This window comes from Jaculus jaculus, chromosome 17, assembly GCF_020740685.1.
Source record: "Jaculus jaculus isolate mJacJac1 chromosome 17, mJacJac1.mat.Y.cur, whole genome shotgun sequence".
NCBI classification, from domain to species: Eukaryota; Metazoa; Chordata; class Mammalia; order Rodentia; family Dipodidae; genus Jaculus; species Jaculus jaculus.
Window position 1 is genome coordinate 16,888,139 of NC_059118.1, and position 21,714 is coordinate 16,909,852.

The window sequence follows — 21,714 nt, forward strand, 5'->3', positions numbered from 1 at the left end:
ACGAGACACAAGGCTGAGACAGCTGGTGAAACACTAACAGGGGACACTGAGGTATTCATGTCTGGGTCAGAGCTACCACCCAGGTCCCTACCTCCACCCATTCCTTTGGCCCTGATGTACCTGCCGCCAGCACAAACCCAACTGGGAAGCAGGGGTCGGGTGTTCTGTGAGGCTGATGCTGGGGAAAATGGTCAGGTTTCCCCCCCCCCCCCCCCCCCCCCCCGCTCCCGGGGGTAAGGTTCTCTCCAGGAGTAAGGGATTTCAACTTCACAACAACAATACATTTGAAAACAGAAAACGGGCAACATGTTTGGCCAAAAGTAAACACTGCAGGGAAAAGACCTGAGCGTTGGTGGACAGAGACTGTCCCTGCCCACCTGTGCAGGGGCCGGGCGGCAAGGACAGAAAGCTCCCCCACAGGCAGCCTGAGCTGTGAGTGGATGTGGCCCTCCAGGCAGTCCCAGAGAAGATGAGGGGACAGTCTAGACAGAAGCTGTCAGGTGTGAGGGAGAGGGACACGCTGCCTGAGGTGCTTTAACATCAGGAGCTGATCAGATGGACTCCAGAAAGCAGCAAGACACCTGCCCCAAGCCCTGGGGACAAGCCATGGCCTCAATAAGTAGTTAGCTACTCCCCAAAGCAGGATGAGTGCCTACAAAAAAAAACTCTGCTACCTTAATGTCACAGGCCACAGCTAGTCACCCTGGGATAAACTGAAAAAAGACCCTCCCCATCCCGCATCATCTGCATTTGCTTGAGATTCCTGGAAGCAGACTTTCAAGTGACCTAGCCTGGCAAGAACATCACCCCTGCCTGGTCAGTGTCAGGGGAAGCCACTGGTCTAAACAGAACACGTGCCACACACACATGGCAGCACTCACTCACACATGACATCAAGTGGCATCTAGAGAGGTGGGGACCCACTCAGGGGACCGCCTTTGGGGGATCCATGTAGGCCGGGTTGTACGGAGGCTGGCTGGCAGGATAGGGCGCAGCAGCACCTCCTGAAAATAGAGGAGAGGGCACGGGTTAGCTGTGGGCACGTTAGGCTGTCGTACGATTTGGCACGCTACCAAGAAAGGTTGAGGTCTATCCAGTGTAGTACTCTGGGAGGGTTATCTGTGAGCCAGAAGCACGAACTGGAGGCCCAGACAAGGTAAGCGACTCCACAGTGGTACTCACCAGCGAAGGTCTCATGGTAGGCCGGGGGGCCCATCGGCTGGGTCGGGTAGGGTGGTGGGTACTGCGTCGGGTAAGGTGCTGCTGGCATTCCTGGCTGGGGGGGCATGGGGTGGTAGCCCTGGTACGTTGGTCCAGGGTAGCTAGGGGGCACACTTGGCGGCTGAGGGTAAGGGGCATGCACCACAGTGGTGGATGTGGTGGTGGTCACAACAGCTGTAAAGAGAATCTTAATTAGTCAAGACCCTCCCGCTCCCCGGGTCTCGAGATGAGGCCTGCCGGCACCCCACGCCCTCCAACTTAGCCATAGCAGGGCCCTGCTCAGCAGCCCTTGCCCACGCAGGGGTCTGCACCTGCAGACAAGGAGGGCCACATCGGTTGGGGTGCGGGGGGGTTGGGCACACTTACGACGCGGTCGGCGGCACATCTTGTACAGACAACAGCAGGAGCAGGTGAGGCAGATGATGATGGTGACAACAGAGAGCACAAAGATGGTCAGGCCGATGGCGACAGTTGCTCCGAACCTGCCAAACAGCTGCTCATTACCTGGCGCCTCTCACCTTTCCCCATAATTAGCAACCCTCACTTTGCCTGCTCCTAAGGGAAACCCCCTTGCCACAAAAGACTCTAGGCAGGGCTAGGGAGTGGCTCGGTAGATCAAGTGCTTGATGTACAAGTCTTGAATCCCCAAGGTCAGATCGCCGCACGCCATGTGAACAGCAGGAAACTGTGCCGGGCTTCAGTAATCCCAGAGAGGCTGCAGTGAGAAGGGAAGTGCAGGCAGAAGAGCTCACCAGAAACTCACAAAAGGAGTGCTGAGCAAGGTGAAACCTTGCTTCAAAAGGGGTGGAAGGAGGGCTGGAGAGATGGCTTAGCAGTTAAGGTGCTTGTCTGCAAAGCCAAAGGACCCAGGTTCAATTCCCTAGGATCCAAGTAAGGCAGATGCACAGGTTGGTACCTGCATCTGGAGTTCGTTTGCAGTGACTAGAGGCCCTGGTGCACCCTGAGACTACAGGTCAGCCTGAGCTACAGTGAGACCCTACCTTGAAAAACTCATATATATATATTTTATATTTATATATATATATATAATTGGAAGCTGGGGGCATGGTGGTGCACGCCTTTAATCCCAGCACTTGGGGAGGTAGTGGTAGGAGGATCACCGTGAGTTCGAGGCCACCCTGAAACTACATAGTGAATTCCAGGTCGGTCTGGGCCAGAGTGAGACCCTACCTCAAAAAACCAAAAATATTAAGAATAATAATTGTGCCGGGCGTGGGGGCCCACGTCTTTAATCCCAGCACTCAGGAGGCAGAGGTAGGAGGATTGCCATGAGTTTGAGGCCACCCTGAGAATACAGAGTGAATTCCAGGTCAGCCTGGGCTAGAGTGAGACCCTACCTCAAAAAAGCAATAATAATAATAATAATAAATAATTGGGAAAAAATGATGGAAGGTGAGGGCTAATCCAAAAGTTGTCTTCTGACTTCCCTGTGCATCTGTATGTCCACACACCAAGTAAAAAGGAAAAAAAGAGAAAGAAAGACTATGAGCAACTTCTGGACTGTGTAACTTGAACCTGTTGCAGCCTCAGTTTATGTGAGTTTATGTAAAGCCCCTCCCCAGGGCCAGCTCTCCCATCCCCCATCAGGAGGGGGCCCTGGGCAACTTGTTCTCCCCCCCCCCCACAAATGAGCAGCACATGACTGTCAGGCACGTGTCACAAGCTAGACAGGTGGACTGAAAGCACTGGGCAGTGAGTGTGAGGCCACTGTCCCCTACCAATACAGATGGGGAAAATAAAATGACCCGAGAATGACAGAAAACAAAAAAGGGACAGAAGCTCCAGGAAGACAAGGCCAGTGTAGCCTGGGGAGCAAGAAGAGGCTCCCCAGAGCAGGCTGTAGGAAGCCCAATGCCAAGGACATTGGCCCTTACCACAGCCTTGCTATGGGTGAATGCTAGGCCAGCTGCTTGCCTGTAAGCACCCTTGTCCCCCACCATCTGCCAGTATGGCTCCTTCCCAGGGGAGGAAGCTAAGAGCAAAACCGATGTGGACAGAGGGCTAGATAGAGGAAGAGGAGGCCTCCCTTCCCAACCCAGGAACTCATGGTTCGCCAACACAGACCCCAAGCTAGAAGTTTACCCAAACGATTTCAAAAGGCAGACGGAGTCCCTGACTATCTTCACACATATTCCATGCTACAGTCTAATGAAAGGCAAACGCTCAGTAGCCATAGTAAGCAGATTCAAAACCTAAAGATCAAGGCTAGGGAGATGGCTCCGTGGATAAAGTGCTTCCCGTGCAAGCATGAGGACCAGAGTTCAGATCCCAGCACCCATGTAAATGACAGATGGGCATGGCAGCCCACTTGTAATCCCAGTGTTGAAGGCAGAGATAGCAGATCCCTGGGCAAGCTGGGTAAGCTCTAGGTTCACGTGAGACAGAGAGAGAGAGAGAGAGAGAGAGAGAGACCCTGCCACATTAAATAACATGAAGAACTATTAAAGACGCCACCCACATCAACCAATCTGGCTTCCACAGGCATGAGCACATGTGTGACCTCCCCAAAACCTGCAAATATGCATGTATACACACCATGCACACATACACACTCAAACAAAAAGGAAGACAATGAGGGCTGGAGAGACGGCTCAGCGGTTAAGGCGCCTGCCTGCAAAGCTTAATGACGCGGGTTCAATTCCCCAGTACCCACATAAAGCCAGGTGTACTAGGTGGTGCATGCATCTGGAGTTCATTTGTAGTGGCTAGAGGCCCTGGCATACCCATTTTTTCTATCTCAAATAAATAAGTATAATAATAATAATAAAGATGATGATGAAAACAAAACCTAAAAATGTTAACCACAGGGCTTCTGCCCCTCTGAGGTCCGGGTGAAAGGATGTGGGCCCCGCCCCACCCCACCATGAGGCTTCCAGCTCCAGCCCAGAGATGGGGCACAACCCCAGCAGAACCCCTCGGCCAAGGGACATGTCTAAGAACAAGCCCCTCCCACTCCAGGATAAAATTCACTCAGCCAAGCTCCAAAACCAGGAGCCTTCCATCACCACGTGGCCCAGGAACAAGCCCATAGGTGTCTCCCGGCCCAGCCAAGAGCAGGAACCGAGGAGAACACATTCACAGCCAGTGACATGCGGTGGCAAGTTCAGGGTCGGTTCTGTGGCAAGCTCTCATTGCTTCTCCACAGAATGCACACGCTCACCCCATGTTAGCCTCGGCCTTCACCTAGGGGCCTCCTGCAGCCAGGGACTTCCCCTCTTTCCATCAGGGGCCAGTCAGTTTCAATTTCCTCCCCTTTCAGGGAAAAGGAAATCGAATCTCCTCCAGGGTCCTTCCCATTCCTGACGTCAGCAGCAGGAAGGACAGACACAGGGCCCTCTTAAAGACACAGCACGATCTAGGTGCCAGCAGCCAGCGAGGGAGGCGGGGAAGCGGAGGTTCTGGAGACGTCTCCCATAGAGCCATCTCCCCCCTCTGCCTTGCACCTGGCCTTGGAACGTAGCCCAGCCTCCGCGGGTCTGAGCCACATGCCAGCCGGCTCACATCTCACCCCCACTGTCCCAGTTCCATCTCCGCCCCCTGCCCAGCGCCTTTGCCAGCTGCAGCCACACACCACCGCCCCCAGATGAGACCAAAGCCAGACTCTGGGGCTCAGGCTGACACTTCAACATCCAGATCCAGCTGGTCCCCTCAGCTCAACTGCCACTAGCATGACCTCCAAGCCTGTAAACTGGCCCCACCAGGTAAGGCTGCCGTACCCCTGCCCTGCCCCGCAATGATCTGATCATGTTACCCTAGCTCTAATGCTCCCCTGGGGCTCCCATAGCTCCTGGGAGCATGAGAATTTGCTTTTATAATCACTTGCAAAACTGTGTATCTACTCCTCTGAACATGTGCCATAGCTGACAAGGAAAGAGAAAATTCTCGGGTGAAACTAGATAGATAAACAACAAAAAAAGCACATTTCAATCTTTAATTAAAAATCTAGCCAGGTGTGGCACGTCCATCCTCTCTGATACCATGATCCCATTGCTGTCATCTCTCAGCCCTGCAGTCCCGCAGTCAGTCACTTCTTCCCCTGTCACCCACACCCATCAAGACCATCCCATCACCCAGGTCAACATGGACTCTTTCCCATTGACCTTTCAACTGACTGTCAACCTCCAACCACAGTTACCCCATCAGCATCACTCCCAGCACACCCTGTCATGAGGATCAAAGGTCCTGGTGAACAGACATGGCGACTGCTTTGGGGCCCGGCCCAACGATGTGGTGCCACCCTAGTTCTCACAGGCCTCGGCCAAGCCCACCTGAACCCACTTGCCGCTTGTGACAGAAAGACACAGCCTACGGGCTTTATTTACCCTGACATGGGGTCACTGTCAAAGCTGGATCGAAATCTTAGCGCGGAGCCTTGCTGCTCCAGGGCCTCCGGGTGGATGGAAACTCTGCAAACAGAAAAGATAGCGCATGAGGAGTGCACTTGAAAAGCCCCACCTGGGTCTCCACAACTCGCCGCCTCCGGGTCCAAACGGACCCCCGCAGAAAGCTACCGGATGTCAGGCTGCAGTGCACCTGCTTCTCAAGCATCAGCGTCTCAAGAGACCAGGAAATTAGCCGGGCAGATCGCAAAACATCTATAAAGGACCTTCCCCGACCACAACAGGATGAAGGTAGAAACCAAAAGCCGAAGGCCACATTGCTACGAAGCTGAAAACAAAACGAAGCCAGGCGTGGTGCCTCATGCCTTGAATCCCAGCACTTGGGAGGCCGAAGTAGGATTTTTGTGAGTTCAAGGCCATCCTGAGCTACAGAGTGAGTTCCACGTCAGCCTGAGCTACAATGAGATGCCTCATAAAAAAGGGTGGGGGAGATGGAGAGATGGATTAGCAGTTAACGCACTTGTCTACAAAGCCTAAGGACCCAAGTTCAATTCCTCTGTACCCATGTAACCCAGATGCACAGGGTGGCACATCCATCTGGAATTCATTTGTAGTGGCTAGGGCCCTGGTACATCCAATCTCTCTCTCCCTCTTTCTCTCTCTCTCAATTAAATAAATTAATAAAATATCTTTTAAAAATTCACTGTGAGCCAGGTGTGGTGGCACACACCTTTAATCCCAGCACTCTGGAGGCACAGATAGGAAGATCACTGTGAGTTTGAGGCCACCCTGAGAATACATTGCGAATTCCAGGTCAGCCTGGGCTACAGCAAACACTGCCTCAAAAAAAAAAAAAAAAAAAAAAAAATCCCTAATGCCCCAAAACTAGGAAAAAAGGAATAGATGGTAAGACCCTATTGCTGAAGACTCCACATACTTGGGCTGCAAGTCCACTGAGAAATCCTGCTGGAACTGAGCTGATAACCTCCTCCATGTAGACCAGCTGACAGAAAGCTGGAAGAAGCCATGCTGCATGCAGTTCAATGGGAGAGAGAGAAATCACCAGTGAAGATACTCAACAACGGATACTACAAGTCTTATGTTTTGCCAACCAGGCCAAATGAGCCAACAGGTGCAATATCGGCACATCTGTCATGGTGGAAACCAGCTGCCCTCTAATTGGACTGGAGGCCCGCTCCACAGGAGGGAATACATCCCTGATACTGAAAACCTACAAAAGGGGTAGTCATGAGCCCTAGGGGTGTAACCTCTGCTGCAGTCTGGCTAGATGTATATACTATGCTCATCAAACTGCCCAGTAAGCACTTCTCTTAATGTCTCTCTCTCTCTCTCTGTATATGTATGTGTATGTGTGTGTGTGTATATATATATATATATATATATATATTTTTTTTTTTTTTTTTTTTTGGTAGGGTCTCACTCTAGCCCAGGCTGACCTGGAATTCATTATAAAGTCTCAGGGTGGCCTCAAACTCATAGCAATCCTCCTACCTCTGCCTCCCCAGTGCTGGGATTAAAGACATGTGCCACCACCACACCTGGCTCATACCCTTATATTAATGCTACTCTCAATATTGGCAGAGAACCTTCTCTTTTCATATAGCAGTGACCTTGGGATGACTCAGAAGGCATCACGGTGCAGGAAAGAAGTGACAGGAGTGCTCAACACTGCAATATCTCTATCACACCTTCCAACGCTCAGGGTCTATTGTAGAAGAGGTAGTGGAAAGAATGTAAGAGCCAAAGAAAGGGTAGGACTCCTTACAACGTGCTCCTCCAGACACAAAATGGCCTGGATATCCCCGACCTCACAGTGCCGGACACTACGTACATAAGACCATCATAATAGGAGGAAAAGATCATGACACCAAAATAAAAGAGAGGCTGATTGAGAGGGGGAGGGGATATGATGGAGAATGGAGTTTCAAAGGGGAAAGTGGGGAAGGGAGGGCATTACCATGGGATATTGTTTACAATCATGGAAGTTGTTAATTAAAATAAAATAAATTAAAAATTTAAAAAGCAAAAAAAAAAAAAAACATTCACTGTTAAGGAGCCAGGGGTGTAACAGTTGGTAGAGTTCTTGCCTAGCATGCATAAATCCTTAGCACTGCATAAAAGAGGGTACCGTAGATCACTATTGTAATTCCAGCACTCAGGAGGCAGGAAGATCAAAACTTCAAAGTCATTCTCAACTACATAGCGAGTTAAGGGGACATCCTGGAATACACGAGACCCTCCCTTCAAAAAACACCGAAGCTGGATGGAGCCAGGCGTGGTGACACACACCTTTAATCCCAGCACCTGGGACGCAGAGGGAGGATTGCTGTGAGTTCCAGATCATTCTGAGACTACATGCAGGTCAGTCTGGGTTAGATTGAGACCCTTCCTCGACAAAATAAAACCACTGACTGGTTCTTAGTGAAGTTGGCGGCAGTGGCTTTGGTCCTGGGATGTCCCTGTGTCAGAGCTCCACAGGGACACGCAACAGCCGGGACAGCCATGCTGTGATTGCACAGCCTTCTACATGCCTTCAGGAGCTAGGAAAATTAACACATCTGTGGGGTTGGTGTCCATGTGTCTGCGGACTTCTCATGGGAGGAGTGGCAGGACCTTGATGATGCTCAGAGGAAACTCTGCAAGGACGTGATGCTGGAGACCTATAGCAGTCTGCGGTCCCTGGGTCAGGGCATTAACAAACCTAAAGTTATCTTTAAGTTGGAGAAAATAATTGACCCTTGGACAGTAGAAGGAGCCCAAGCCAGGGCCTCCCAGAGAGTGACAGGCACACCAGGGCCTCCAGCCACTGGCAGTTGAAATCCGGATGCTTGCGCCACCTAGTGTGCACACGTGACCTAGTGCTTTGCGCGTCTGGCTTACGTGGGATCTTAGAGAGCTTGAACATGGGTCCTTAGGCTTCGCAGCGTTTTCAGAGTTGTAAGTCCCATGTTGAGCGAGACCTGTCATCTTTGGAGCTGATTTTCATACAAGGTAAGAGATACGGATCTAGTTCCATTCTTCTTCACAGAGATAATCCCATGAAGCATTTGTTAAAGAGATTCTCTTTGTGTTCAGAATGTGAATGCCCTGAATGATACGGTCCAGGACAGTCCAAACACAAACTCGTATCATCTTGTAACTGACAGCAGCACTTCTGTTGAGGAGGGGGTTGAATTAGGAAAATTATTCAGTGTGAACTCGGACCCTGTTTCAAGTCTGACTGTAAAGAATGGAAACTCTTCAGGAATGCGGCCAGAGGTACTGGGCACATGGGAGACTGTGCTTGTCTCTAGTGAGCCTGATGCTGTCCAGGCTGCAGTGGAGCTGGATGGTGCTTATGGACCTGGGAAGGCCCCCAGACAACGGGACCTCACTCTTTAGTCTGTATAATAGGATTCAAAGTAGGCAAAAGCATGTCACAAATCTTAAGCTCTCAGAATGCCAGAGAACAAATGTAGGAGAAAAGCCTTACGATTGTAAGGAAGATTAGAAACCCACTTCTCAGAACTCACTGTTCATCAGAGAGCACACAGAAAAGAGGAGTGTAATGCGTGTGGTACTGTTGGCCAAAAATCAAATTGCACTGTGTATCAGAAAACTTGCACAATTGATAATCCTCATGAATGCAGTGTTTCTGGAAAAAACTTAACAAGAAGTCAAATTTCCTGAAAATAAAAAAACAAAAAAACACTGAAGTTGGGACTATAGCTGAGTAGTATAATGTTTGCCTAGTATTGTTACACCCTGGGTTTGATCCTCAGAACCTCAAATTTTTTTTTTTAATCAAGCTTGGGCTGGAGAGATGGTTTAGCAGTTAAGACATTTGCCTGCAAAGCCTAAGAACCCATGTTCAACTCTCCAGATCCCACATAAGCCAGATACACAAGGGTGAGGCAAAGTTGCAACATGCCCACTAGGTGGCACAAGCATCTGAGTTTGATTCAGTGGCAGAGGCCCTGGTGTACCAATTCTCTCTCTCTCTAGCTCTCTCCAAAAAAATTTTTAAAAAACCAAGCCAGGGCTGGAGAGATGGCTTAGCAGTTAAGGCGCATGCCTGCAAAGCCTAAGGACCCAGGTTCAATTCTGCAGGTCCCACACAAGCCAGATGCACATGGTGGGACATGAGTCTGGAGTTCATTTGCAGTGGCTAGAGGCCCTGGGGTTCTCACTCTCTCTCCCCTCTTTCTCTAATGAATAAATAAATAAAAATAAAATCATTAAAAAAAAAATCAAGCCAGAGCATGGTGGTGCATGCTTTTAATTCCAGCACTCAGGAGGCAGTGGTAGAAGGATTGCAGTGAGTTCAAGGACACCCTGAGACTACAGAGTGAATTCGGAGTCAGCCTGGACTAGAGCAAGACCCTACCTTGAAAAAGAAAAAAAAAAAAAAAATCAGCCAGGTGTCGTGGTACATGCCTTTGATCCCAGCACTTGGGAGGCAGAGGTAGGAGGATCACTGTGAGTTCCAGGCCAGCCTGGGTCTAGAGAGTGAGTTACAGGTCAGCATGGGCTAGTGAAACCTTACTTCAAAGAATGAAAAAAAAAAAAAAATCAAGCCAGGCATGGTGGCACACACCTTTAACCCTAGGACTTGAGAGGCAGGGTGAGTTCGCTATGAGTTCAAGGCCAGTCTGGGACTACAGAGTGAGTTCCAGGTTAGCCTAGACTACAGTGAGACCATACCTTGGCGGCGGGGGGATGGGGAAGCAATAATCATGGCAGGTTTCTGTAATCCCACCATACGGATGGTGAGATGGGAGGTGGAGACAGGAAGCTCTCGGACCAGCTAGTAAGGCAAACACAGCAATGAACAACAAGGAGAATGAGAGCCAGAGATCTGCCTCAAATGCGGTCCCATCCTAGTTCTCAAAGACCTTTCCCAAGCCCACCTGAACCCACGTGTCACTCAAGACAAGGAGGATGCCATGGCATGCACATACCCAAAAAAATAAAAATAAAAATAAATCCAGTGTGCTGGGCTGGAGTGATGGCTCAGTGGCTAAAGCATTTGCCTGCAAAGCCTACTGACCAGAATTCAATTCCCCAGGATCCATGTAAAGCCAGATGCACAGTAGCACATGCATTTGGAGTTCATTTGCAGCGGCTGGAAGCCCTGGCATGCCCATTTACTTTCTCTCTCTCTCTCCTTGTAAATAAATAAGTAAAAATATTTTCAAAGCTGGGCATGGTGGTGCACACCTCCAGTCCCAGCACTCGGGAGGCAGAGGCAGGAGGATTGCCCGAGTTTGAGGCCACGCTGAGACTACATGGTGACTTCTAGGTCACTCCGGGCTACAGCAAGACCCTACCTTGAAAAACAAAAACAAACAAACAAAAAAAGCAGGGCTGGAGGGATGGCTTAGCGATTAAGGCATTTTCTGCAAAGCCAAAGGACCCAGGTTCGATTCCCCAGGACCCACATTAGCCAGATGCACAAGGTGGCGCGTGCGTCTGGAGTTCGTTTGCAGTGGCTGGAGGCCCTGGCGTGCCCATTCTCTCTATCTCTCTCTGTCTGTCACTCTCAAATAAATAAATAAATAAAATAAACAAAAATTTAAAAAATAATTTTATTTATTTATTTATTTGACAGAGAGAGAGAGAATGAGCAGGGCCTCCAGCTACTGCAAACGAACTCCAGGCGCATGCACCCCCTTGTGCATCTGGCTAACGTGGGTCCTGGGGGAATCAAGCCTTGAACCAGGGTCCTTAGGCTTCACAGGCAAGTGCTTAACTGCTAAGCCATCTCTCCAGCCCAAATTATTTTTTTTTTATTTTTTTTTAATTTATTTATTTGAGAGCGACAGACACAGAGAGAAAGACAGATAGAGGGAGAGAGAGAGAATGGGCGCGCCAGGGCTTCCAGCCTCTGCAAACGAACTCCAGATGCGTGCACCCCCTTGTGCATCTGGCTAACGTGGGACCTGGGGAACTGAGCCTCAAACCAGGGTTCTTAGGCTTCACAGGCAAGCGCTTAACCGCTAAGCCATCTCTCCAGCCCCCAAATTATTTTTTTTAAATGCAGTGTGAAGGGTCTGGAAAGCAATGAGGCAGTGGACGCGACAGCACAATGAGGAACAAACCTCATAGAGCCCAGCTTGCCACCCAGTCTCCTAGCAGCGAAACCCAATGTCAGAAATAGTGCTGGGAAGCTGAGCATCTCTTCTGGAAGCTTTCGGAAGCCAGTGTAATGAGGATGACATCCATAGGCTACTAACTAAGGAAGATCTAATGACCCCCCCCCCCATTCATGGGCAGGGGCAGGAAAGGCTGCACCTCTTGAGTAGCTGGGAAACAGAACAGACTTCCTTCTAAGCATCTCGGGGTCTACTGTGAGGCTAAAATGGTCTTCAGAGGGCTCGTGTTCTGGCACGAGCCACATAGATCCTCTCTGGAGAGAGGCCTCCATCCAAACTCTTATAATCAACTTTGCAAATGCAATGTTAGGCACACGATCAAAAATTTTCAGGAACACTAAGAGTCTGGACAATATGAATAAATATGACTAGAAAGCAGTCATAATTGACAACAGAAACATCTACAGAGACTCTAAGCATTATTAAAGTTAGCAGACACTGACATCGCAATGACAAAAACACACTATTTTAAAGAATAAATTTATGAGGTCATTAAACAAAAACAGGTGGGGGATTGGAGAGATGGCTTAGCTGTAAAGGCACTTGCCTGTGAAGCCTAAGGTCTCAGGTTCAATTCCCCAGTACCCACATAAGCCAAATGCACAAAGTGGCACATGCTTCTGGACTTCGTTTGCTGTGGCTAGAAGCCCTGGCATGCCCATTCTCTCTGTCTCTCTCTTCTCTACATTTCTCTTTCTCTGCTTGCAAATAAAAAAAATAAAAATAAAAATTAGGGGGTTGGAGAGATGGCTTAGCAGTTAAGGCACTTGCCTGAGAAGTCTAATAACCCATGTTCGATTCCCCAGTACACACACAAGCCAGATGCACAAAGTGGCACATATGTCTCTGGAGTTTGATTACAGTGGCTAGAGGCCCTGGTGTGCCCATTCTCTCCCTTTCTCTCTCTCTCTCTCTAATAAATAAATAAAAATTTAAAATTAGGGCTGGAGAGATGGTTTAGCGGTTAAGTGCTTGCCTGTGAAGCCTAAGGACCCCGGTTCGAGGCTCGATTCCCCAGGACCCACGTTAGCCAGATGTACAAGGGGGCACACGCATCTGGAATTCGTCTGCAGTGGCTGGAGGCCCTGGCGTGCCCATTCTCTCTCTCTCTCTTTCTGCCTCTTTCTCTGTCTGTCGCTCTCAAATAAATAAATAAAAATAAACCAAAAAAAATTTAAATTAGAAAAAAAAAAAAAAAAGGTCTGGAGAGATGGTGCTTGTCCATAAAGCCTAATGACCCAAGTTCAATTCCTGAGTACCCACATGAAGCACATGCCTTTAATCCCAGCACTCGGGAGACAGACATAGGAGGATCACCATGAGTTCAAAGCCACCCTGAGAGTACATTGTAAATTCCAGGTCATCCTGAGATGGAGTGAGTCCCTACCTCGAAAACCTAAAATAAAATAAAAGTCCAGGCCCAGATGGATTCACTGGTGAATTTTACCAGACCTTCATGGAAGAACTAACGCCAATTTTCTCAAACTTTTCCATAAAATGGAAAAGGAAGGAATACTTCCGCACTCCTTCTATAAAGCCAGCATCACCCTGATACCAAAACCAGACAAAGACAGAACAAAAAAAAGAAAATTACAGACCAATCTCCTTCATGAACATAGATGAAAAAGTTCTCAACAAAATATTGGTAAACAATCGGGTGTGATGGTTCACACCTTTAATCCCAGAACTTGGGAGGCAGAGGTAGAAGGATCGCCATGAGTTCGAGGTCACCCTGAGACTACATAGTGAATTCCAGGTCATCCTGGGCTAGAGTGAGACCCTACCTCAAAAAATAAAAACGAAACAAAACACACACACACAAATATATATATACACATTGGCAAACAATACGAGAATATATCAGAAAGATCATCCACACCAACCAAGTAGGCTTTATCCCGGAGATGCAGGGATGGTTCAACATACACAAAATGATATATGCAATGCATTATATAAATGGATTGAAGGACCCTACCTCGAAAAACAAAACAAAACCAACCAAAAAAAGAAAAGAAATTCTGTCTCAAAGAACAAAGTGGAAGACAATGGCGACCTCTGGCCCCCACAGACACACACACATACTTGCACATGCCCTCAATGCAACCACGCACCCACCCACATACAGCCCTGTACACTCACATACATATGCACACACACCATGTGCACAAACACAAGACTGCCATAATGGATTAAAATGGATATAAGAGCCGGGCGTGGTGGAGCACTCCTTTAATCCCAGCACTAGGGAGGCAGAGGTAGGAGGATCGCCATGAGTTCAAGGCCACCCTGAGCCTCCATAATGAATTCCAGGTCAGCCTGAGCTACAGTGAGACCCTACCTCAAAAAAAAGAAAAGAAAAGAAAAGAAAAGAAAAGAAAAGAAAAGAAAAGAAAGGAAAAGAAAAGAAAAGAAAAGAAAAGAAAAGAAAATGGCTAGAGGCCCTGGCACGTCCATTCTCTCTCTCTCTCTCTCTACCTACTTCTCTCTCTCTAATAAATAAAAATAAGTAAAATATAGAACCCAAAAGCATTCCCACAAAGCAATACACAGTTTGCGAAAACACAAATCACCAATAAGAAGTCTCCTCCGGGCTGGAGAGATGGCTTAGCGGTTAAGCGCTTGCCTGTGAGGCCTAAGGACCCCGGTTCGAGGCTCGGTTCCCCAGGTCCCATGTTAGCCAGATGCACAAGGGGGCTCACGCGTCTGGAGTTCGTTTGCAGAGGCTGGAAGCCCTGGCGCACCCATTCTCTCTCTCTCCCTCTATCTGTCTTTCTCTCTGTGTCTGTTGCTCTCAAATAAATAAATAAATAAAATTTAAAAAAAAAAAAGTCTCCTCCCCACCACCACTGAGAGGTCATGGGAGACTGAAGAAAATAAGATGGTATGGCTTGGACTTGCCCAGACCAGAAAGATCACCTGGCCTGAACTAAGGAGTGTGGCCATTATGACACTATGTTGTGGCCAAGCACAAAGGGAACAGAATGTGGCAACAAGAAACACTCCTTGGTCCCTGCCCGTAACAGCCCAGCACACACCCGTGCTCTGCGCCCTGCAGGGAACATATAACCAGAGCATGCACACCCACATGCCCACCCCAGGGCATGTTGATACAGGTAACCTAGCGGCCTTAAGGGTGGGGAACTAACTAAGCAGCTCTGGGAAGTCCTGCATGTAAGAGGGACTCCCGGAACTCTCTGGTTCAATGCTTAGCCATTATCTTGAGCGGCTAGAGGGGCAGGGCTCTATCCTGTACAGAGGTTCAGCACTGCCCCCCCCCCAAACACCATGTATATCTTCTCCCCAAGCATACCCACCTGTAGTCAGGCTCGGCACACATGTCCCACTCGACTTTCTTCAGCACATCAGAACAGCAGTACTGGTTCAAACAGGAACCACAGCAGAAGTCAGGGCAGAATTCTGGTATTGGGTGGTCTCGGCTGCCAAAAGACATGCATACCTCGCCAAGAGCTGGAATAGAGAAACATACCAGTTCCTCCCGCTGTGGCCCCGCTGTCTCCTCAACACAACCACCAGGCACAAGCATGGTACAGGCCTGCCATCCCACTCACCTCTTTCCCTCTCCCTGAGGCCACAGCAAGGTGCCCTAAAAGGCTCTCTCCCTCCCCCGCCAGTCATCTGGCCTTCTCTGTGTGTTTTGGGGGAGTGTTTCAAGGTAGAGTCTTGCTCCAGCCCAGGCTGACCTGGAATTCATTCAGTAGTCTCAGGGTAGCTTTGAACTCACAGCGATCCTCCCATCTCTGCCTCCCTGAGAGCGCTGGGATTAAAGATGTGTGCCATCATGCCCGGTCTGCTGGCCTGTTTTTTTTTTTTTCGTTTTTTTTTTTTTTGGTTTTTCGAGGTTCTAGCTCAGGCTGACCTGGAGTTCACTATGTAGTCCCAGGGTGGCCTCGAACTCAGTGAACCTCCACCCTCCCGAGTGCTGGGATTAAAGACGTGCGCCACCACACCCGGCTCTGCTGGCCTTCTAATAGGGGAGTATATGTCTGGGTCTGGGGAGACGGTTCAGCAGATAAAGGCGTTTGCTTGCAAATGCTTCTGACTGGGGTTCAATTCCCCAGTCACCAAAAGCCATATACACAAAGAGGTGCGTGCGTGTGGAGTTAGCTTGCAGCAAGAGGCTCACCTCGTCCCTCAAATAAATAAAAATATGAGTGTGGTACTTTGAGTGCATGTTCCCCAATAGACTCAGGAGTTTTGTATAAGTCTATAACCTGGATTTGCAGCTGCCTCGCTGGAAGAAATGTCACTGGGAGCAGATCGTGGGGTCCAGCCTACAGGTATGCAGAATGCTTGAGCCCTGCCCGGGGTCTCTGCTGTTCAGCTGCAGGGTTGGGTCAGCTCCTGATAGTGCTGCTGGTTCTGAGGTGGTCTCTCTGCTTGGATCTGTGAAAAGGGACCAGCTTCTTCTGCCATGGAGGGAATTTCCCTGCATCTGTAACCTTCAAATAAATTCCTTCTTCCTCCCATAAACTGTGTCTGGATTTGGAAGTTCATCCCAGCATCAGGGAGCTGACTACAATAGTGAGTTTGACTGGGCCACTTCCTGTTCTCAGACCTCCATTGGTCCCCACCGCTTCAGGATCAAGCCCAGAGACCAACCCGCCCAAGGCAGAGAGGGTCTTGAAGAAGTCTAACTTTCTTTAATTCACTTATTTAGTTATTTCAAGGAGAGAGAGAATAGGTGAGCCAGGGCCACCAGCCACAGCAAAAGAACTCTAGATGCATTGGCCACCTTGTGCATTTGGCTTTAAGCGGGTACTGGGGAAGTGAACCGCGGTCTTTAGGTTTTGCAGGTGAGTGCGTGCCTTAACCCCTGAGTCGTCTCACCAGCCCTGAAAAAGTCTAACGTCGCAGCCTCACCACGTCCTACCTCATTATTTTATTCTTTTCGAGGTAGGGTCGGTCTCACTCTAGCTTAGGCTGACCTGGAATTCACTATGGAGTCTCAGGGTGGCCTCGAATTCACTGCGATCCTCCTACCTCTGCCTCCCGAGTGCTGGGATTAAAGGCAGGCAGCATTATGCCCAGCTTCTACCCCATTCTTGCCGGTTCCCTCATTTACAACTCAGTTCCTCTTTCGTGGCTGTATTCCGGATTACCTTCTCCAGAATCTGCCAAACCGGGCACATGTAAAACAGAGCACTTGTATACGGCACCAGGTACCGGACCATGCAGTATGTAACCCTCATTTCCCTCCGCTATCATTCAGCCACAGTAGCTTCATCTGCTGGACACAAGTGCAGGGACCTGGCCCCCAAAGAGCAACCAATTCAGTTGGCCACAGTGACACTCGCCACACGTGTCCATCAAGCACTTAGCCTCGGGTTGCAATTTACTGTTGCAATCAGCTTCTCCTTGCGGGACAAAAGCAGCTTATGAAGCCGGGCGTGGTGACACATGCCTTCAATCCCAGGACTCAAGAGGTAGAGGTAGGAGGATTACTGTGAGTTCGAGGCCACTCTGAGAGTAGAGAGTGAATTCCAGATCAGCCTGGGCTAGAGTGAGACCCTGTTTCAAAAAACAAACAAACAGGGCTGGAGAGATGGTTTAGCGGTTAAATGCTTGCCTGTGAAGCCTAAGGACCCCGGTTCGAGGCTCGGTTCCCCAGGTCCCACGTTAGCCAGATGCACAAGGGGGCGCAAGCGTCTGGAGTTCATTTACAGTGGCTAGAAGCCCTGGCGCGCCCATTCTCTCTCTCTTCCTCTATCTGTCTTTCTCTCTGTGTCTGTCACTCTCAAATAAATAAATAAAAATTAAAAAAAAAACAAAAACTAAAAGTAAAGCAGTTTATAAGAGGGGGAGTGTATTTCAGGCTTCCCAATTCCAGGGGAACACCATCAGTGGTGGAAAAAGATGACTCATCTTCATAGATCCAAGCAGAAAGGCAGCACCAAACAGCCAGCAAACACGGGCAGCCAGAGTTCAAACTGCTCTCCCTGCATCCTGGACTGGTCTCCAAGATCTCCTTCCAGTGACACACCTCTTCCCCAGTACAGTTCTGCCCACAGCAGACTCAAGATTCAAGCCTGAGTCTAGGGGGCCACACATTCAAACTCCCACAGACCTACCTGCAACAGAGACTGAAAGTCTGTGCTCCATCTGAGGCCCTGGGACCATGACAAGGCTCTCAGCCACAAAAGTGGAACCAAGTGACATCCTTGCAAACCCCAATATATAAGTCATGCTGTCAGGTATGAAAAATGGCATGGTGGGGGACCAGGGGAAAGGGGGAGGCTGGAGAGATGGCTCAGCAGTTAAAGACACCTACTTGAAAAGACTAATGGCCTGAATTTGATTCCCCAGGTAAAGTCAGATGCACAAAGTGGTACAAGCGCCTGGAGTTCATTTGCAGTGACAGTGGGCCCTGGCGTGCCCATACTCACTCCTTGCCTCTCTCAAATAATAAAAAACTTTTTTAAAAAAATTTTTTGGCTGGAGAGATGGCTTAGCAATGAAGGTGCTTGCCCGCAAAGCCGAAGGACCCGGGTTCAATTCCCTATGACCCACATAAGCCAAATGCATCTGACGTTTGTTTGCAGTGGCTGGAGGCCCTGGTGTGTCTGTGCTGTTTCTCTTTCTCAAAATGAATAAATTAATATTAAAAAAGAAAGAAAGAAAGAAAGAAAGAAAGAAAGAAAGAAAGAAAGAAAGAAAAAGAAACCCAGGCGTGGTGGCACACGCCTTTAATCCCAGCACTTGGGAGGCAGAGGTAGGAGGATTGATGTGAGTTTGAGGCCACCCTTAGACTATTCTAGGTCAGCCTGAGCTAAAGTGAGACCCTACCTCAAAAAAAAAAAAAAAAAAAAAAAGATCTGGGCATGGTGGTGCACACCTTTAATACCAGCCCTTGGGAGGCAGAGGTAAGAGGACTGCCATGAGTTCAAGGCTACCCTGAGACTACATAGTAAATTCCAGGTCAGCCTGGGCTAGAGTGAAAACCCTACCTCGAAAATAGTGCTTGCCTGTGAAGCCTAAGGACCCTGGTTCAAGGCTCGATTCCCCAGGACCCACGTTAGCCAGATGCACAAGGGGGCGCACGCATCTGGAGTTCGTTTGCAGTGGCTGGAGGCCCTGGTGTGCCCATTCTCTCTCTCTCTCTGTGTGTGTGTGTGTGTGTGTGTCTGCCTCTTTCTCTCTGTCTCTGCCAGTTGGTCTCAATAAATGAATAAAAATAAAAATAAAAAAACATTTAAAAAAAAAACTGTAGAGCCAGGAACCAAGTATCTGACCATTGGTAGGCCCTGAGTAGCCAGGCTGCCTACCTGAAGACAAAGTATCATTGAACAGGGCGCAGCAGCGATGGCTCAGGCCCTCCTCCTCCTAGACTTCCACAGCAAGAGCAACAGACCAGCAGTCTGAGCCTCTAAGCCAGGCTGAAGGGCACCAGCCCAGGCACACAGATGTTCTTCCCAACCCCAGACATACATAATAAAGCTCTCCAACCCAGGAGTGGTGGCGCACGCCTTTAATCCCAGCACTCGGGAGGCAGAGGTAGGAGGATCACCGTGAGTTCAAGGCCACCCTGAGACTACAGAGTTAATTCCAGGTCAGCCTGGGCCAAAGTGAGACCCTACCTCGAAAAATCAAAAAAAAACAAAACAAAAAAAAAAAAGCTCTCCAGACCTTACCGGAATAGAGACCTTCCCACAGGCTCATTCCAGGGTGGGCTGGCTCTGGGTTCGAGACTCCTCCCTTCTCATTTCCCCACCCACACCCCCATCCTCCAGATTCATGCCAGCCCCCTTAAACTTCTCAGGGCTAGGCAGGGGGTTGTTCCAATTTCCATCCCCCCCAAAAAACAGGGGCCCCAGCCTGCCCTCCCAAGGCTATGAGTCATCCATCTCTGATCACATTGGAGGGGGTGTGTGTCTCCTCCCTGTGGGAGGCCAGCCTCGGGGCTCAGCCCATTCAGGAACACCAGGGCTAGGGAGGCAGTGGGTGGGGGATCCTGGTCAGGAAGCAGGCTGGGAAGGGTGACTTCAGCAGGAGGGGCCAGGTCTCCTTGAGGCCCCACTGAGAGCCAACACCAGGCCAGGACTCCCTGGGAGGATGACCACCCCCACATACATACACACACATACACCCCGCCTCCACCAGGAACAATGGTGGCAGATGCCCCAGGGTCTGCAACGTGCCAGTTCAGGCGGGGAGGGGTGCTGGAGCGAAGTCCTTCGTGGGGTCAACCGAGGTACTGTTGGGGGGTGGGGGGACAGCCAGCGCAGGGAGGGAAGTGTCTGACCTCCGCACTCCATCCCCAGGCAGAACACACCGGACCGTTCATCACCACCCCAACCCTCCCGAAGCTCACCAGCCGGTGACAGCGACAGCAGCAGCGATAGCAACAGGATCGGTGGTGGTGCCAGGGCTGGCGCAGCCATGACTGGGCGGGCAGACGGACGGACGGACGGACAGACAGAAGGACAGCGTGCTCCCCCCACCCACCCACCCCGAAGCCCAGCGACCCGCGCGGCCCGGGCCTCCTCGCTCCGCCCCGGCCGGTTCCCGGAACCCCCGCCTAGGAGGTGGAGGAGGAGGGGACGGAGGGAGGGAGGGAGGGAGGGGAAGAGGCCGTCCCGCCCAGCCTCGGGGCCACTCTGGAGCACACCCGCCGGGGGGCAGAGAAAACTTGGGGCCCAGGAGGCGGGGCTCGTGCATCCAAGTTGCCCGCTGCTCACTTCTTCATACTTTTCCTCCCCCATCCCACCCATCTCCCCCTCCACCATCCACACACACACATTTAGAGACCCGGAGAGGGAGTCCGTTGCGATGTTTGAGCGCCTACTGTATACGCAGGGGACCCTGGTCTCAGCCCTTCCCTCCCGGGGCCACCACGTCCTCCCTGGCTGGGCAGATCTTCGCTCCTCGCTGACCTGAGGTCCAAGTGAGGTGATGGGGGAGGGGGGGACACTGCACAGCGCACCCCTTAGCGCTGGGGAGGGGAGGCGCATAGCAAATGCCAATTGCCTTCCGGAAGATTTCCAGGACCTCCGCTCCGAGGACAGTCACAGTCGGTCCCCAGCGCCCCGGTATGACACCTCCATTTCCCTAGTGATCCATTGCTCCCTTCCCAGGCATGCTCACCCTGGCTCAAGGACCTGCCCTGAGGGGAGGAACTGGCCTGGCTCCCAGTTCTTGGCAGGGGCCGGACAGGCCTCTCCTGCCCTTCAGTGATGAGGAGGGTTGCCAACAGAGCAAGGAGAGGGAGGTGGGGCATTCTTACACTGCCAAGGTCTCTGACCTGCACCTGGAACAACCAGTACTCAAGGCAAAAAAACAAAAACAAAAACAAAATGAAGTGTCCACCAATGGGCCACCTGAGCCAGTGAGTACACCCCTGTGCCGCCGCCCATGTCTCATCGGGGGCTAGGGACATAACTGGGTACAAAGAGGGAGAGCTAGCCAGGTGTGGTGGGGCATGCACTTAATCCCAGCTCTGGGGAGGCAGAGGAGGAAGGCAGACCACAGAGTTCCAGGCCAGTCTGAGAATACAGAATAAGTGCCTGGCTGCCTGGCCGGACTGGGCTAAAGTGACACCCTGCCTTGAAAACAAAAACAAACAACAAAAAGATGCTGACAGAAACCTGGGGGGGAAAAAAAAGTCAGGCTGCATGCAGTTCAATGGGAGAGAGAGAAATCACCAGCGAAGATACTCAACAGTGGACACTGCAAGCCTTATAATTGGCCAGCCAGGCCAAATGAGCCAACGGGTGCAATAGTGGCACGTCTGTCATGGTGGAAACCAACTGCTCTGTAATTGGACTGGAGGCCCGCTCCACAGGAGGGAATACATCCCTGATACTGAAAACCTACAACAGGGGTAGTCATGAGCCTTAGGGTGTAACATCTGCTGTTGTCTGGCTAAATGTATATACTATGCTCACCAAACTGCCCAGTAAGCACTTCTTTTAATATATATTAACTATAAAATAAATATGAAACAAAATATATTATTGCTA

At 50.2% G+C, this 21,714-nt stretch overlaps 1 protein-coding gene across 2 annotated transcripts; it reads right to left on the reverse strand.

Moving 5' to 3' along the window:
• Positions 1-216: 216 nt before the first annotated feature.
• Shisa5 (shisa family member 5) lies at positions 217-20,199 on the reverse strand. 2 transcript variants are annotated; one of them, XM_045136438.1, is made up of 6 exons: positions 20,067-20,199; positions 15,052-15,205; positions 5,565-5,648; positions 1,588-1,703; positions 1,183-1,395; positions 217-1,004 (listed from the first exon to the last, which is right to left on the reverse strand). In XM_045136438.1, the coding sequence occupies exons 1-6, from the start codon at positions 20,134-20,136 to the stop codon at positions 925-927; spliced, it is 717 nt and encodes a 238-aa protein (XP_044992373.1). In that variant the 5' UTR covers positions 20,137-20,199; the 3' UTR covers positions 217-924. The 2 variants fall into 2 exon arrangements, with proteins under 2 accessions (XP_044992373.1, XP_044992374.1); XM_045136439.1 differs by lacking the exon at positions 5,565-5,648.
• Positions 20,200-21,714: the final 1,515 nt, after the last annotated feature.

What these genes read in the sequence shown, in the direction of transcription:
- Shisa5 (XM_045136438.1), bottom strand. Translation starts at nt 20,136, where the DNA reads ATGGCTGCGCCAGCCCTGGCACCACCACCGATCCTGTTGCTATCGCTG. An exon ending in TGTGCCGAGCCTGACTACAG is followed by an intron (nt 5,649 to 15,051) that starts GTGGGTATGCTT and finishes TTCTGTTTGCAG; the next exon opens with AGTTTCCATCCACCCGGAGG. An exon ending in GACAGTGACCCCATGTCAGG is followed by an intron (nt 1,704 to 5,564) that starts GTAAATAAAGCC and finishes GCTGTTTGGCAG; the next exon opens with GTTCGGAGCAACTGTCGCCA.